This window comes from Equus caballus, chromosome 4, assembly GCF_041296265.1.
Source record: "Equus caballus isolate H_3958 breed thoroughbred chromosome 4, TB-T2T, whole genome shotgun sequence".
Lineage (NCBI taxonomy): Eukaryota > Metazoa > Chordata > Mammalia > Perissodactyla > Equidae > Equus > Equus caballus.
Genome location: NC_091687.1, coordinates 70,298,126 through 70,317,092, shown reverse-complemented (window position 1 = coordinate 70,317,092; position 18,967 = coordinate 70,298,126). Strand labels below are relative to the sequence as shown.

Here is an 18,967-nt window from a genome sequence, read left to right as displayed (position 1 = left end):
TGTACAATGCAGAATTGGCCTAAGAGAAGGAAAAGAGGAAATCTAGCTAATGGTAAAATATGTGTGAAGAAAAGACATTTAGTGATAAAAGGGAATGCATTTAAAGGTGGTGGCTTTTTCCTTTTACTTTTACAGTTCTTTTCTTTTCTTTTTGGTTCCTGGAAGAAGAAAGTGACATGATCTGACTTCATTTTTTCCACATATCTTCAAGTCATCAGAGCTGGGAAATGTCGGAACATGAAAATCCAACTGGCCTTTGGTGGAACTAAATCCTATGTACTGGAAAATACCACTGTGGGATACAGTGGAACACAGACACAATAATAGATGGCAAATTCCACACAAAGGCCAGACATGCCACTATTTGATAAAACTTATAAGCAGAGGAGCTTTCTGCTTTTGTCTTCTGACAATAGAAATTGCCTCAAAGCCGGGTCTGTCCCTTTCTCCTGCCTCTTCAAGTCTGCCTTATTCTGGAGTGATTTATGCACTTACTGCCTGCAATGGGCAGTCAAGTCCTTGGAGACAGCTCCTTTAAATCTTACTCCATTTTTAAATCAACTAATACCACTTAATTTGGGTGTGAGTAACAATCTGTTCTAATAAACCTCTAGAAAAGATCCAGAGTAATCAGTGATCTTCTACTCACCCCAAAACCCCTTCACACGTGCCTGCTCTCTGACAATAAAGAACACACATCTAAAATCATCATTGCACTTTCCAGGGGCTTTCTCCCTTTGTGGGAACCTGTCACTGCTGTCAAACGCGTGAAGTGAACAAAAGGGGCTTTCTGCAATTTTCAAATCCACTGCTGCTATGATTGACAGCAGAGAACTCAATCACTGAAAATTATTCACTATCGAAACTCATGCCTAAAAATACTATTTTTCTTTGCTTCCTTCACCCCTACGTACACCAGAATTTAATTCTTTAACATCGCAGAACCTGGGAAGGCCCAATTAGTGAATGTGTCTTGTCCAATTCACCAATACTCCTAAAATGTCAAGGGAAATTACATTGAGTTGCGGGGCATCCCCCGTACACTATATTCTTTACATCTTTTCCCAACATCATCGGTATAGCGCAATGCACTTTGGCTGCAACATTTGAATGTTTGGGAAATGACTTTCATATTCCTCCCCACAAAGTGGCTCATGCTAAGATGTGGTGTGGCTCTCCTAGAGGAGCATTTAGTTCACGCATTTCTCAAGCTTTTTAATTTAAAATGACAGCAACAATTTTCTTTTCTAGTACCTATTAACGTCTCCCAGAGCAGGATTAAAAGCCTGGATTTTGTGCCAAAGAAGTCTGAATTGAATCTGGACTGTGCCACTTACTGACTCTGTGACTTTGGGCAAGTTATTTATCCACTCTAAGCCTCAGTTTACCTCATCTATAAAATAGGGATAATAGTAATTAATACTTCCTACATTGTATTCTAATTACAGTTTACTGTCAGTCTTCTTTCCCAGGTTATAAAACCCTTGATGAGAAGGATTATGTCTCATTCACTACTATATCCCTAATATATAATTCATGGTACAACATGGACACTCAACAAGTATTTGTGGAATGAATGAATAGAATGAATGATTGCACAAACGACTGACTGAATGAATATTTCTTTCTCCTTTCGTTATCAAGCATATGCTCGCTACTACGCTTGGGTTACACCAATTTCCACACAGGTGCATAAGTCCTTGGCATGCAGAGCCAGTGCTGTGACCTGACCACGTGATCCTTTGCATTAAACCATCCACACTCCATGTGAGTTACACTTGCCATTCCCCTAGGCCTTGACGAAACCTCGTAAGTCATATTTTCCTGCTTGTGTTAAAATTTCAGGCTTACTTCATTCTTGGAAAGCTGTACGGCAACGGCAGGAGAGGTGTTGCAGTCTAGAAACATGAATGCTATCAGCTTTGCTTGCAGAGTGGTCCTCATTAAATTATGTAACCTCTGAGCCTCCATTTTCTCATCTGTAAAATGGGAAAAAACAATACTTTCCTCTCAGGGTGGTCTTCAGGATCATCAAAAAATAGCATACATTATTATAATTTTTCCAGCTGTGTATTGGTGACATAACAACCCAAAATAAAAACACCAATTGTTGTTAACAGTAATGTCATGCTTACTATATGCAAGGTACTATTCTAAGTACTGTCTTGTTCAATCCTCACAAAAAGTGCTATTATCATCCCCATTTTGTAGATGAGGAAACTGAGGCTCAGAGTGCTTAAGTAATTTGCCCAGGGTGCCACAACTAGTAAATGGTGAAACTAGTATTCAAACCTGCAAACACTCTCGAGTTGAAATTCGCTCTAAATAGGAAATAACAATGGAGACCATGATGTAGTGATTTATACATCATTTAAAGAGCTTCTATTGAAGATGGAAGTTTCACCCACATTCAAACTGCTAAATTTGACAACTTTCTTCCTCTGGCTTAGACTCCCACTTGGCTAATGCGTGACAAAGTGCAAACCCTACCAGGGCACTCCTTTGGCCAAGAAACTGATGGCAGCTAGGGCCTGGCCCTTGCTCTTCCATCATCCAAACTGCTCAGAGCCCAGGGTCAAGAATCACTACCCCTCTGGAGAGCAAGAGTGGTCAGTGGTCACCAAGCCTCTCCTCTTGTCTGAAGACTTTGGGCTGGCTGTGGTTTGGATGAACACTTGAATCATTCTAGACAAAAATGTTTCACAAGCCTCCATGGATGTATGCTACCATGTGCTTGGATGATCAAGTAAAGAGTCGGCCTCTCCTGTTTTGTAGACTTCTGGGGCACCACGCCATGTTGTCACTGGAATTTTCCGAGTTCTTGAGTAAGGAAATTCAATATACATATCCAAGGTTCTTTGGACTATAAGCCTTCAGGATGACGGCTTAGATCTCTGTGAGCCTGTGTGATGGCTTCCTTGGCTATTCACTTGTGAGAGTGTTAAATAGGCTCTGAAGGGGATTTGAAGCTGGAATAAGGAAACGCTATAACCAAAGGGAGAAAGTAATGAGAAGCTGAAAAGACTTGACCATAACAAATTGCAGGATCAAGCGAGCACTTCCAGGACCGAGCTCCTCATTGTTGATGGAGAATCAGCTTATGCCTCCCATCATTGCTCTGGCCGAGTCATAAACATCATTAGGGCTCCAACCAGAAGACTTTTATAGCCAGCTCACAGTCTATTCCTAAACTGTCTCTCCAACTGCTGATTACAGTTGTACCCTCCATTCTGAAGTTTAATTTTTCAGAAGATGGAAGTGTTGTCCTCATACCTTAGAAACAATGGCTTAAACACTGCGAAAATGTTACCAAGGAGAGACAGCAATTATCTTCATTTTCACGTGGCTTACAATTTGCCCCCATGCCTGTCATTAAGACAAGCAAACAAATTAGCTTTTCCAAATGTCTTTGAGTCCTTACATCCGTTCTCTTACAAGGAAAATGAATCAGGCCTTTCTCTAGACTCTCTTTTTGATATCGGGATTAATGTACTTGAACTGTGGGAGAAAGCGGTGCTCTGGTCAAGCCAGGTCCAGATGAACTTGCCCTCAGCCTTCCAGGGAGGACCACAGAAGCTTCAATCAGTGTAGCACTGAGGGGTCAGGAGGCATTTGGGACAGCCCTTGCCACTGCTTTGTTTTTGCTTGTCTTTATCCCTCACTAAACATTGATCCCCCCTAGAGAACTGAGCTGGATTAAAATCAAATTGATTCTCTCAAGGGAGTCCACATGACCTCTCCTAGGAAGACTTTGCCAAGGCCCTCTCTCTGCTTCGTCTCACTTCTTTTTGCTGTACTTGCTCCTGGTCTGTCTCCTTCCAGCCCCAAAGCTCTGGGAGGGCAGGGAAATCTCTTCACCACCAGAGCTCCAGGGTCCTCACCACATGACTGTACCCTGAGCACATCAGTTTCTTTTTCAGTGAGAAACAGGGCCACATGTACTGAGAGCTTTTTAAAAAGCATTTATTGCTGATTTTGTGGTTATTACTGAAAATCTAGAAAACACAGGAAAGAACAAAAAGAAAAAAGTTGTCACTCACAATTATTATGGCATATTTCTTTGCAGGATTTCTTTCTGTCTCTGTAAAATCTGATAGGCTGTTTTCCTTGCTTAATGTAGTATCATGAACGTTTTCTTGCACTTTTTGTTTCTATATCTATTGAGCACCTAGTATGTAGCAGGGACTGTGCTGGGCCCTGTGGATGATGAGCTGGGCTTAGAATGGTACTTCCTAGAATGGGCAGAGTGGTACTTCCTTCTGAGACAGAGAAGTACAGGGCATATAATTAAGGCAGAAGAACACCACCTTCAAGTTTCAATGTTGTGGAGAATGAGCTTGAGGCTAGCAAGTGCAGCCAAAAGGGGCACCATAGCAGAAAGTCACAACCAGATCTAGTGTCTTATAACGACCTCACCAGAAATGCTTACTTTATACAATAGGAGAATTTCCAGGATTTGTTGGAATTTCCAGAAAAAAATTTTTGAATGGGGCCATTCCCTAAGCAGTCTTTCTATTAAAGACATTGGTATGTTAAAAGTTAGGATTGTAATGAATTCTTTGGGCCCTGCTGTCAGCCAATCAGAATGAACTCAGGGAGTGGTGTTGAAGCGCAGTCTGGAGGTGCCCACCAGGTGCACCATGACATTGGCCCCTTCTTTAACTTATTACAAGGAGTTCTGGGAAGTCCCAGGGAGAGGCTGGGAAGCCAGGGCAGTAGTGGGGACACTCAGGAGCTCACGGACACAACTGTCACCAACTGACACCATGGTGTTTCAATGTTTTAAGAAACGTAACACTGTTCAAGGTTATCCTGACAACCAGACCCGCCGGAAGAGCAGCTGCTTTTCTCAAGTCTCTAACACGCGCTCTTAGATGTCAGCTAGCCTGCTGCCTCTTACACAAGTGCCATAGTTTGCCAGCCTTTGAACTTGAGCTGAAGGCAGTGTGATTTGGGGCAGACACCAGGGAGAGGGTTTCAGAGCCTGCCCACGGAGGGCTCTGCTGCCCTTCTTCCTAAAACACCACCTGGAAAATTCACTCCTACCCGGGCTCACACAGAGTGGTCACTCCTCTGTTCATGTTAGCTCAACAAGGCTGTGGTCTTCAGAACATCACATAGCTCCAGGGTGGAGAAAGGCATCTCCCAGAGTGAAGAACGTGCACAGGAGGGGCTCAAGTCATGAACATCTGTCAGCAGCAATGGCCAGCATCTCCCAGGCGGCCTCCCCTGCAGACTAGCCAGCTTCAAAGTCCCATTCCAGGACCCATTTTTTCTGCTTAAATGCTGGGACAATGTTGTCAGTCACCTGGAGCAAGAGCTAGGGCACTCTCCCCAAATCTCAGCTTCCCTACTGATTCGGGTAAGGGAAAACTGGGGCTGAAAGACAGAAGTTTCCAATCAAGCTATCAATTATTGAGCACGGGATTATGGGGGCAGACCTGAGCTAGGGGCTTCACACGAATGATGTCCTGTAATCTTCACAGCACCTTATGAGGTAAGTAGCTGTAATCCCCATGTTGCAGATGATAAAAATAGAGCTTTCTAATATGTTAAGGAATTCTCTGCATGCTGAAGGGCTTGGAGTATAACTTGGTTAAGGTTGCACAGCTATTAAGCAGCAAAGCTGGGGTTTGAACCCAGGCATGCAAACCATCACCCATGCTCTGTTAGAGGCACACAGGGAGCAGGCCAAGGAGGAATGTGGCAGGGCCAGGACACGTGCACTGAGTGGAAGGACAAAAGCTCTGGGAAGCAGCACTGAGAGCAAATCTTTCCCAACCCTCACTACACTCCCAAGGTACTTTTCTTCCAACTCTCCCAGAGATACACCAACACAGTGGTCCTTGGAGTTCCATAATGACAGTTGTTGGTAATGACTAGCCACCTCTTTATAGTTTCAATGTAAACTTGGAAGATGTGCTTAGATGCTTTCAAAATGGTTGAAAGAGAACAGGGGACGTCTAGCTAGGAGAAGAGGAGGTGAATGAGAGAGAGATGGCGTGTGACCTTGCGTGCTAGTAGCCAGTCCTTCTTTGGTACAGTAGCACACGGCGCTCAGGTCAGCTGTTGACAGCCTCCTGCGGTGGGGCTTTCAGACAGAAGGACAAGTAGGGAGATCAGCATGCATAGCCGGCAGGGGGGCAGGGGTTCAGATTGCTCTCTGCCAGACACTGGCTTTGCAATCTTCAGCCAGTTTCTTAGCTTTTCTGCATCTCATTTTCCTCATCTGTAAAAAGGTCCTACCTCTTAGAGCTGTTGTGAATATTAAATAAGATAAAGTTTACAAAGTGCTTAGCATGGCATCTGGCACAAAGTAAATCCCTTAATAAAGATGGTTATTAACATGAAATTGCCTTCTTATGAATTATTTTATCACAAATTTATGGAATAATTTCTTTATTGCAAATTTAAGGACTTTAAAAATCCTAACTTTAGAAAAGACAAAGAAAGAAAAGAGGAGGAACAAATTGTAATATTGTCTAACTTTGCTTTTACAGGAGACATGGAAATTTACGCTAGAGAAGGCAAGACAGATTGTCAAGAAATCCCCGACTCTGGTAAGCAATCGATGAGTGGAATCCTTGGCACGTTCCTCTCCCTGACCCCTGCTCTCACAGTCTAGAGGCCACAGGCTACTCCAGATACAAGCCCACTGTGTAACATAGTTAAATTGGGACTGAAGTAGAATCGTGAGCTGCTTCCCCCTTTTCTCCTCCCTTCTGTCTTCAGCAGCGTTTCCCAACCTCGGCACTACTGACACTTTGGGCTGGATAATTCTTGATTGTGGGGGCCGTCCTGTGCATTGTAGGATGTTCAGCAGCATCCCTGTCCTCTACCCACTAGATGCCAGCAGCACAATCCACTCCTCCCTGGTCATGACAACCAAAAATGTCTCCTGACGTTGTCAAATGTCCCCTGATATTCACAGTTGAGATCTGCTGCTCTCCAGCAGACCATTTTTAAAGAGGCTGTTCCTCCACTTTCAGAACATACGACTTTAGGCTGAGCCTCAGTTTTCCTGTCAGTAAGATAGGGACCATAATAGCATTCCTTTCCCAAAGCATGGATGTGAGGACTAATAGAGATGATGTGTGTGAAGTGCCTGTATCATGCCTGGGATTTATCAAGCTCTCAATAAATGCTAGCTAAACTCATCACCATTATTATTCCTCTCCCCTAATTTGTCCTCTTTGTAATAATAATTTTATTCAACAGGTAGAATGTTCAGTTCAAGTCAGTTATCATGGAGTCAAGTATTTGACTTAGGCACTGGTTACAAATCAGCCCAATGTTAAGGGAAACAGAAAAGTAGACCTTTAGGGACCGGCCTGGTGGTGCAGCAATTATGTTCACACGTTCTGCTTTGGTGGCCCAGGTTCGCCAATTTGGATCCTGTGTGCGGACCTACACACCTCTTGTCAAGCCACGCTGTGGTAGGTGGCCCACATATAAAGTAGAGGAAGATGGGCACGGATGTTAGCTCAGGGCCAGTCTTCCTCAGCAAAAAAGAGGAGGATTGGTGACAGATGTTAGCTCAGGGCTAATCTTCCTCAAAAAAAAAAGAAAAGAAAACGAAAAGTAGACCTTTAAAAGACAGAGGCTCCCTCGTTGCTAAGGTCCTGGCAGAAAGGAAGCATTCTTCAGAGATGAGAGGGTGAGGACCTCATCCTTGGCTTCTCCCTGCTGGCCCGGCTCATCACTTACCCTGATGCAATACATTTAAGGTGGTATTGATTTGGCAACACAGAAATAAAGGGGAGGAAAATCCCTCAGGGCTTGGCTTGCCAGATTTAGCAAATAAAAATAGAGGACATCCAATTAAATTTGAATTTCAAATATACAAGAAATAATTTTTTCATGTAAGTATGTCCAGTGCAATATTTTATCGGGTAATCCTGTTCGGGGAGGCATATGGATTTTGACATACAAAGCTGATACATGTGGAATGGCAGTGTGCGGGCATTTGCACACAATCGATTAATCAATCACAATGTCTGCATGGCCAATCATTATTTAATTCAGTGAATAATTACAGGCCCACCATAGCCGGTTCCGCTAATCTGCTTTAGTTGTTGAACAAGAAATTGAAACAGCACGGGAAACCCTTGACCACCACTGTCAGAACACTAAACAGAACTGGAGAATAATACAATTCTTCTTTTACTCTTCTCAATATGCATCTAAAAACTTATTCTCAGGGCATTGTTTATTTCACTAGCACAAATTGCCTTGGCATTAACTCAAAGGCTCATTAGAATTTTACAATTTTTCATTTCTGTCACCAAAATTGCTAGCATAATTCATGGGGCAGGATTCCAAAATTCCTTTTGGCTTCTCACAAGGAATTATTGGAATCCTGCCCCATGAATTATGCTTGCAATTCTGGGTGAGAAACCAAAAAAATAATTATGCCGAACAATTCAACAATAAAAAAACTCTTCAAAAACCTCTTCCAATTTATTTACTCTCCAGATTAAAGCTATCAAAGAAAAAAAATCATCAAAAAATGCAAATAAGCATCTCTGGAAAACTGTCCAGAGGATATTGGCTGCAATTAATCCACTGTGATGGTGGATTGGACGCAGACCTGGCGGATGCAGAGAGAAACCCACAGTAGGTTGTGTATTATCTCAGCACAGCCTGTCAGACTGCAAGAATCCTGACTGGGGAAAAGTTAAGTATTGTGAAGGGAGTCAAGTGTCCCAGAGAAGATCTTCACCTCAGTGAGGCCCTGAAAAGCTCCTCACGGGGACTTTTCACAGATTCAGCAGAGCACCGAGCATCTAAGGGTTTAGAGTATCTGAGGATGGAATCAATTTATTTAATTCTCACAAAAACCTCTACAAAGTAGAGAGTACATTTTTGTTATCAACCCCGTTCTACAGATGAGAGGACTAAGGACAGACAGATTAAGTAATTCACTCACTCCACATAGCTAGTAAGTGAGAAACCCATCATTTAAAGCCAGATCTAGCTACTTCCAAGTTCCTACCCTTTCCACCATGCCAGAGCCCTTGGCCAGACCTCCTCAGCACTAAATTTCAGGAAGCACCCGTCACATCACAGGCCATGTGGATATTAGAATTATGCAGTGTACAACTTGTGAAGCTGTACATGATGGCCCTGACTGCAAACCTACCTACTCAATAGAAGTGTCTGAGAAGCCTTTGAAAATTGCTGCTGTTCAAGTACTGCCCCAGTCCAATTAAATCCAAGTAAAATAACACAGAGCAAGGGTTGAAAAGCACTTCACCACGCAGAAATTCAGTTTCAGGTTGGCCGTATACAGAAGAGTGGTTACTCTGCCCATTTGACTCTCTATTTACCCCACTCACCACATTTTCCTTTATCAACCCCCATTTGTTGTTCTGTGTTCATTTAACATCCTGGTGTGTGGGAAGCTCAGGATGCAAGCAGAAGCTGGCTAAATAGATTGCAAAGTGAAGATGCTGCGTGACTCTTGTGCCCAGGGACAGCCAGATTTGAGACTTTCATTTTAGAAGGGATTACATGCAGCCAGATGCGATATTTTAAATCCATTGCTGAGTAAATAACAGCCCACATTTTGCCTCTGTCTAGCAAAGCTCAAATTGAAAGGAAGGGCTGGCGAGCACACAAACAAGGACTTCTGCTATGTGGGTCTACGTCCATCTTAGTTCTCTTTGCAAGTAAGTTGTAAGAATAGGATAGTCTTTCCCATATTACATGATGAAAAGACCAAATAATCAAAACCTCTGTCTAAACAGGAGGAGTTCTGGGGGATGAAGCAACATCAAGCTATTGCCCACATTGCAGCCCCAATTTCTGGGGTCATGGAATGCCAAAGACAGTTGCAGCCTTCAGGCTGAATTTTGACAGCAAACAGCTATGCAATTATAACACTTTATTCTGGTGTCCCTCTTGTGTAGTCATTATAAAGCCATCCACGTAAGTTTTCAAAGTATTGGTTATCATCAATGCTAAAACCTCCATTGCCTTTAGGTTAATTAGACCAAGGCCTTTAGACTAATGTAAATCTTAAAAGACGTAGCTCAAACATTCAAATGTAACCTGACTTTGGAGTCTGGGTCTCAGAATGTGTCTGTATTTCCAAATGGCCACCAATGCTATGGTGTGATTTCACACTGGTGTTTGTTTTACACTGTGTCTACACGGATCTCAATCGATTACCAGCTCTCTGGACTCAGCCTGGCAAACACCCCTCCTTTCCCCACCATCCCCCTCCTCCCACCTTACAGCAGTGGTTCCCAGCCAATGGCAATTTTGTCCTCCCCCACCTCCTCCCTAGGGACATTTGGCCATGTCTGGAGACATTCCTGTCCTGCTGGCACCCAGTGGGTAGACACCAGATATGCTGCTAAACATCCTACAGTGTACGGCACAACCCCACAACAAAGAACTATTTAGGCCAAAATGACAAGAATGTGAAGGTTAGAAACCCCAGGATCACGCATCAGGATCTCTAGCTGCCAAAGATCTCTCTGCCCATCTTGTCTGCTCCTGTCCCCCCTCCCCCCACCCACCCGAGATATCTTTGAAATACAAATGTGATCACTCTGCTTAACACTCATCCCCACTGCCCTCAGGATGATATGTAGTGTGGCATCCTAGGTTTGTCAGGATGTCTCCTTCCTTCTATGATTCACCTCATTGTCGCAGTTCCCTATGCTCCAGCCAGGTCAGGTGGTCTCCCAAGGTGCCAGACCTGCTCATACCTCCACAGCACTGTGTGGGGTGCTCCCTCTGCCAGGAGCGGTACTTCTCTGGCTTTGGCGTGCACTCCAGCAACGTGGGACCTTGTTAAAACATAGATGCTGACTCAGCAAGTCTGCTGTGGAGCCTGAAACTTTGTATTTCTAGCAGTTCCCAGGCAGCATCAGTGTTCCTAGTTTGTGATCACACTTTCAGCAGCTAGAACCCAGAACAGCAGTTCTCAAACCTTAGTGGGCATCAGGATACCCTAGAGGCTATGAACACACAGATTCCCAGGACCGACCCCAGGCTTTCTGATTCAGTAGGTAGGGGTGGGGCCCACAGATTGCCTCTGTAGTAAGTTTGTGGACTGCACTGGAGTGGCAAAGCCTACAGCATCTGTCTTTTCCTCCCCACCTGACTCCTTTGTACCTGACTTCTGGGTCATCTCCTGCCTCCTCCTCCGGGCTCCTAGACAGCTCTGCTAATGCCTGGACCACTGTACACCTCACAGAACGTGCTAAGAGCTGGGATATCCACTCCCACCCTCCACTAGACCATAAGATCCGTGAGGACAAGGACAGCATCTTCTGTCTTCACGTCTTGTGTATAGATGAGGGTACTGGTCAGGATTGTTCCTCTAATCCTACAAAATTGGGCAAATATCATGAAGATCCTTCAAGGACTCTTTTATAGCCTAAAAACATTGCCAATTCTCCTTTGCCAGGGTCAAAATATCTGCAACGCCCTGAATACAATCATAGCCATCTGAAGGACTCTCTGGGCTGGCAGCAATCCACTGCATCTCTCCCTTCGTTCATAAATGCTGATTCCTTTTTCTACCCTGTTGTCTTCTTTTTGTTTCATCTGAGGAAAGCATCATGGAAATCACAATCTTTCTAAAAGCACTGCTTACTAAAAAGCCAAGGCTTTTCATTTCTCACACAGCTAGAGTCTTACGGAAACTGCCATCTGAAATCCCTTTGCTCATGAAGCTGGAGGAGCTTGATCTGCGCCTCTTCCCCAGGGAAGGGCTCTTCCTTCTTCCTTCTTCCCAAGCCCTGGTCCTGTCTCTCCCAAGAGTCTCTTGTTTACCTCATAATAGAAGGGAATTATTTTATTTGAAAATGTTCTTTACTTTCAAATCTTTTTTCAAAGCACTTGGGTAGAATGAGGAAGAAGAATTTTTTTGTCCAAGTAGAACAGACAAAGGTGGGCCAGACCCTTTTGGGAAGAGATGGAGAGTAGGTGAGGTGGGAATAGCTGGCAGGGTGAAGAGGAAGGGGGTGCTTCGGCTGAGGAAGCAGCAGGAACAAAGGCACAGAGGTGGAGTGAATATGGAGAGAGAGGACAGAACAAGAGGTAATTTACTTACGTAAAATGGCCCGCATTCTGGATGAAGGAGGATCCAGAAATCCAGATTATGGAGCCAATGGGAGAGGAAGGGCCTCTAGAAGTTGGGGGACCATTCCTTGCACTAAACCACCCTTTCTGTTATTTTTTTCTCTCCAGAAATATTCCAGAAGTGATTCCAATATCTGTTCGCTCCCATTTTTGGCCAAGATCTGTGAGATGATTAAATCGTATGTATACTATTTCCACCTTCCTGACCACTGGCATAGGACAGCATCTTTGGTTTCCCTGTTTTCCAATGACTAAAGTGTTCTTCAGACTTAAAAGACATCTTCCAGGAAATGAAAGTGTTTCTTACTCACAACTTACACAGACACTAAAAGATAATTAGCTCTGAAAAAAATCAATTTGGAAATATACTGAATACCAGTATCTTTGAAACTCAAAGCCTGACTTATCCCCCAGGCTGGAATGCAGCCTGCCAGAGACACTTCTGAGCAGCTTGGTGCCCCTTGCCCCTCACTTAGAAACAGCGCCCCCTGGCTGTGTGAGGTACAGACGAGGGTAGCAACTCATCATGGCAGGGACTCTTTGAGCATCTTTACTGCCAAGCACTCAGGAGGCTGAAAAGGGACCATTTTTTCACAAAGCCCAATCTAGTACCAAAAAAAATCTGGCTCAGATCTGTAGGAACAGGATTCCGAATTCAGAGACGCTCTCTAGAATTCCCCAGCCCTCCTGTCTCAGGTTAAAATCCCATACTCCAGCTCCACTTTGAGTAGAGGTTATGCTGGATGTCAGAGTAATGGCTGTCAAAACATTAAGAGACGGAACGGTGTCCTGAGGGGAACATTGGACTATGAGGCAAAATAGCATAGTTTCTACCTTCCACTCAGCTGCTGCCCATATGACTACTGCTGCTGCTGCCGGGGCATATATGGACGCTGTTCCAGATGCCAGATGCTGGACTTTCAATACAGTTCCACATTTAGTTCTCACAACAGCTCCATGAAGTAGGGATTATTATTATTATTCCCATTTCATAGAGAAGGAAACTGAGGCTTAAAGAAGTAACTTCTCCCAGCCACTGGGGACCCAAGACACACTCCAGGTGTATTGAATCCAAAACGTACTTTGGGAACATCCATATTCTTCACTCCTGTGCAAGGCTGCTTCTCGAGCCAATTTTGAGAACTTGATCCACTGAACGTCTCTGAGCGTCATTTTTCCCGTACCTAAACTTAAGGCGTAGACTAAATTATGGCTGCACCTCAGAATCATTTGGGAAGTTTTTAAAATGCAGACACCTTGGTCTGAGACCTGGAGGGAGGGCACCGCATTCTCCTACGCTCCTGATTGTCTACGTCCTCCCAGGCGCTCATGTTCTCATTCATGTGCAAGACTGAGGATGCTGCAGGTACAGCTGATGCTTTGATGACTCGAAATAATGCTCTTTGGCTGTGAGACATTCATGTTGACCACACCATCCGTCCTGGCCCCTGCTCCTTTTCTTCCTGCTCTCCTGCGGGCAGTTCCTATTTCTTGAGCCCATTCCAGTCTGGCCTGGCTCTCAACATAAGGGCTTAGATGTGAGAACGCCCAGAGGTGAGAGTCGGGTTGAACCTCTGGACTGAGAGGCTATATTCGTTTTTTAGGGCTGCTGTAATAAAATACCACACACTGAGGGGCTTGGAACAACAGAAATGTATTCTCTCCCAGTTCTGGAGCGTAGAAGTCTGAAAGCAAGGTGCTGGCAGGGTCTATCTGAGACTATGCTCCCTCTGAGACCCTGAGTCTTCCTCACTCTTAGCTTCTGGTGGTGGCTGTCAATTCTTGGCCTTCCTTGGCTTGTAGCCACGTCGCTCCAGTCTCTGCATCTGTCTTCATACGTGGCCGTCCTCCCTATGTGCCTGTCTTTTCCTTTTATAAGGACATTGGTCATATTGGATTCGTGCCCGCTCTAATGACCTCATCTTAACTTGATAACATCTGCAAATAAAGTCACAGTCACAGGGACCAGGTGTTAGAACTTCAACATATCTTTTTGGTGAACACCATTCAACCCATAAGAGAGGCACTTTTCCCGCTTTCTGCCATCCTTCGTCTCACGAGCTTTGCAGGAGCTGAATCCACTGAACAGCTCCTGTCTGCTGTGGAAGCATCTTGGGAGAGGAGGAGGTTATGCTTCTGACCCACATTCAGAGCCTCTTAGGGACCCAAGAGTTTAGCAACTTTTCCTGATTCATCTGCCCGCGTGAGCTTCTGCAAGCCAGCTGTGCAAAGTGCTGGCCTGGGTCCCAGAAACAGTATCCACACCACTTTTCATGAATAGGGGTGGATGCCGAGAGCATCAGGACACGGGGCGGGGAGGGGAGAGATCCGACATGAAGGAAGATGCTGGGAGGCTGAGGTGCAGCCAGCTCCCCAGACCCCAATCATTTCATCATGCCCGGCTCTTGTTGAATTGAGACCCCTGTCCCCTCCTTACTGAAAGCATCATTTTCTATGTCAAACGTGGGCCAGCTGGACCCAAAGTGACAGCTCTTCAATTGAACTACCTTTGAAAACCTGAATTCAAGAGCATCTTGGGCCAGAGATTTTCCTGGCCCAATTTAAAAGGGACATTCTTCTTTTATGAAAAAGCAGAAGCAGAGTGTTTTTCTTCTTTGTAAAAATCATTGTACTTCGAGTATAATTTGCAGCAGGTCACAATCTAGTCAGTGCTTTATGGTTTACAAAGAACATTTAAATGCAGCCTCATTTATTCTTCAAAACAAGCTGCGGCTCCATAATAATAACGATAACGAAAAGTTATCTAGTGCTGTCTATGCTCCAGGAACTTGTGTAAGTGCAAGCCTGTAAGGCAGACACCATTATTGTCTCCTTCCTAAAGAGATAAAGCCATTTGCCCAAGATCACAGAGCTGGTCATGGATAAATCTGACACTTGAGGGGCTGGCCGGGTGGCACAGTGGTTAAGTTCGCATGCTCTGCTTCTGCAGCCCGGGGTTCACAGGTTCAGATCTTGGGTGCAGACCTACACACCACACACCAAGCTATGCTGTGCTGGTGCCCCACATACAAAATAGAGGAAGATTGGCACCGATGTTCACTTGGGGACAATCTTCCTCAAGCGAAAAAAAGAGAGAGAGAGGAAGATTGGCAACAGATGTTAGCTCAGGGCCAGTCTTCTTCACCAAAAAAAATAATAATAATAATAATCTGACATTTGAACCCAACAGCCTGATTCCAAAGGCCACTACCTTGTCTGTCCCTTAACTCTTACTCCACTTTTAGATAAGCAAATAAGTTCTAACACATTAAATGCCTGACCCACTAGCACAGTCGGCAGGTGGCAGGGGTGAGATCTGCGTGTCTTCTGTTACACAATCCTTCAATAAAATCCCCTCCAGCAGGAGTGCCTTTCCTGCTCTGTGCCTCTCCCTGCCCTCATCCTGTTTGGTCTAATGCCTTCAATATACATTAGAGGTGTCTCCACCCACCCCTACACCCCCTGGCCCCACTCCCAGCCTAAGTTCAGTCACTCGGCCAGCCCGCCTGGGGACTCCGGGTTCACTGGTCCCTGCCCCTGCTCCTGCTCCTCTAAGGCTGCCTCCCCATCAGTCTCCCACACCAACCAGCGGCCCTTGGAGAGGGAGACATCATTTCTTAGTAAATTCTTTATCCCTGGTACCTACCACAGCGCTTAGCCGTAGGGGAACTTAGTGAAGAAATGAGGGAATAAAGAAAGAAAAAAGCACTACTTTGCTAGGAAAAAAAAAATGTGTAAAATACCAGACTACTGCTATGGGGCAATCAAGTTTGTTGGTGTTGTCTTGTTTTGATCAAAATCCACAGTGCTTACCCTCCGTTACTTTCGACTGTAACAGTGGTAAGTCAGGAGGCTCCTCTCTTAATAATCTAGTCTTCCAATAGAGTATTTAACTTAGTTTCTATGTGCATAAACCCACATAGTATTATTTCACATAAATGTATATGGACTATCCAATTTTATGTTAATTGTGCTTTTAATTCATTATTATTTTTTCGTTTTTCACTTGTTCCTTCTTTCCCATGCCCTGCTCCTTCCACCCACGTCGGTCCTGGTCCCCACCACCAAGGTGAGCCAGGTCAACACATCAGGGTGTAAACTTCCATGGTTTTCTCTGCTCTCATTTCATCTTACAGAGATGCATATAACACACCCACTTATGTACAAAACAGACCTGCTCAGGGCCGGCCCCATGGCCGAGTGGTTAAAATTCTGCATGCTCCACTTTGGCAGCCTCAGTTCGCGTGTTCATATCCTGGGTGCAGACCTACTCCACTTATCAGCCATGCTGTGGAGGTATCCCGCATACAAAAAATAGAGGAGGATTGGCACAGATGTTAGCTCAGGGCTAAATTTTCTCACACACACACAAAAAAAATACCACAGACCTGCTCCCCCCCCCCCCCCCCCCGTACCCCCTCCCCCCGGGGTGCTTCCTGGGACTCAGATGTGAGGACGTTATGCATGGAAACTTTATTCTCCCTAGTTTTCTTTTGTAATGCCCCAGTTTCACGAAGTAATTTTAGGGAGTTTGAACTTGAATAGCTCACTATTATGTAATGAATAGCATCCAGCTACAATTACAATTGCTTGCGGGGTCAAGCCTGCTAGCCCAGCATCTGGCAGCTACAGAGCAGCGGCGGCCAGCAAGTGATTAGCTGCTCCAGCCGACATGGTAACTGGATAGAAAATTGTGTGGCTGGAAACCTGCAAATCTGAAGACAGTCCATGGACCAGATTTGGGATGTCTCCAGAAACTAAAATGTCGTAAGAGCAGACACCCGACTCCTGTTCACACAACCCTAGAAAGCACCCTTGGAATAACTGCTACCGTTGCACATAATAACAAAAAGAGCTAATGTTTCACGAGTGCTTACCATGTGCTTGGCGCAGGTCTTCGTGCTTCACGGTAGCACCTCATTTACTCTTTGCAACAGCCCTAGGAAGCAGGTACTAATATTGGCCCCATTTTACAAATGAGGAAACAGAGGTACAAAATGGTTAAATAATTTGCCTCAGAGCACATAGCAAGTAGACAGCAAACCTGGGATGCAAACCCGGAGTCTAATTTCTGAACCCAGAGCTATGTTAAGGGGCTTCCCCTGGCTTTTCCTTCCTACTAGAACACTGTTCACGCAATTACTTGCCTTGAAAATGCTTTCTCATCCTTTAGATTCACCTTAAGATCACCTCCTCCCCTGTATAGAGTGAGAGATGTTTTCCCTCTTGGTGCACAACCCTTTTATAGCATTTTCTCCTTAGTACTATAGTTATCCATCGATGCATCATTTTCCCCCACCCATCACTAAGGTCCTCTAGCACAGGAAACGTGTCCTATATTTATCCCTAATATCTAATATGATGTCTGACACACAGTAGGGACTCCAAAAATGCCTGTGGAATAAATGAATGAATGTTTCAGCATACAACCAGACACCTGTAAGGATATACAAGGTATCAAATTTAGATATAATTTTGCAGAAGTAATGTTCGTAAAAGTCAACAATGCCTTATCCAAACCCTTGGAGCCAGATGTGATTTGGCATTCAGAATTCTCCAGATTTTAAGAAAGCAACATATGGGGTGTATACCATGTCACCCAACACTCTCAGCACCTCCTGATCAAACATATTATATTTCAACAGTGAAATGTAGGAATGTTCACCCTGAGGAGGGTAAAGCTTATGAATTGCTTTAAATCAGTTTAGGTCAAGTTTTGCCACCAAATGAATTTGCTACGAAGTTGAAAAAACACTCCTGGTCTTCAGAGCTGTTTGGATTTGGGGGCTGTGACTAAGAAATTGTGGACTTTATATAAATTGCAGTTTGTGTCACTTTGGATGATTAATCTACCCTCTCTTGTCTAGAATATATGGCTTTAGTTAGTCACTTTGAGCCTTTAAAATAAGCAGATGAAGTTTAATTTAATGAACTAGCTTTCCAATTCAAGAGACAATTAATTGTTCCTTCCTTCAAGGACAAACTCTCATCTCCAAGACGGCAAAAGTGGAAGGGAATAGCTTCGGCATACCCAAGTGAGACCTTTCACCCAGCCCCTTTTCTCAAAGTGAAAATATGGCTGTTTGGGTCTGTACCATCTCCGTCTCTCTGTCTCTCTCTCTCTCTGTATGTGTGTGTGTGTGTCTTACCTCCCTTTCTCAACCAGAAAAATAAAACAGCTGTCCAAGAGGTCAAATATGGGCATGGGAGAAAACTACTCAGTCTCACGGGGGTGTCTTCTCTAAAGAAGCCATGACCTGACCCTCTGGTGGGTCCACCATCCCAGAGTTCATAAGACGAGCTCCATGCTGCCAATTAGGCACCATGCTGGCTCTGGCTGCGTTCATTTTTCTTGGGGCTCTCAGAACAGCTAAGAAGTTCTTGACTCAGAAGACCATTTAGTAAATCCTATAAAGGGTCATGTTTCTCTCTCTGCCCTCTAAGCTCCAAGGATAGCCTCACCCTCCAAATGGAGTTCACCATTTAGGGGCTGGGAAGAGTGTGGTGGTAAGGACACAGGGAAACGTTCACCCAGGGAAGGTGTCCACAGATTTGGCACGAATTTGCTTGGTCATCAATCACATCAGAGTCCTTAGTTTCCCAGGCTCATGAATGGGAGTGAAAGCTGGCAGCTAATGATAACTAAACGCCTCAAGATTCTCAGAGTAAGTGACTTAAAAGAGGAGAATTTTAAGAAAAGACTCCCATTACAGAATGTGTAAAACAGTGCAAATTCAATCTGTAGTGCTGAGCTCATTGACTGGACCAGACTGGAGCAAAACTACAGTCTCCTTCTTTCCTCGGGATCCCAACATCAATATCCCATGCCCTCTAAACTTCAATTCAGTTATTTTACTTCCCCATACAG

General features: G+C 44.5%; 1 protein-coding gene across 1 annotated transcript in view; it reads left to right on the top strand.

Moving 5' to 3' along the window:
- AOAH (acyloxyacyl hydrolase) overlaps positions 1-18,967 on the top strand; it is a 180,808-nt gene that overhangs the window by 60,474 nt on the left and 101,367 nt on the right. Inside the window, exons 5-6 of the mRNA XM_001501241.5 lie at positions 6,501-6,560; positions 12,208-12,278. Of these exons, the coding sequence (XP_001501291.1) occupies positions 6,501-6,560; positions 12,208-12,278 (131 nt within the window). The remainder of the gene's footprint in view (positions 1-6,500; positions 6,561-12,207; positions 12,279-18,967) is intronic.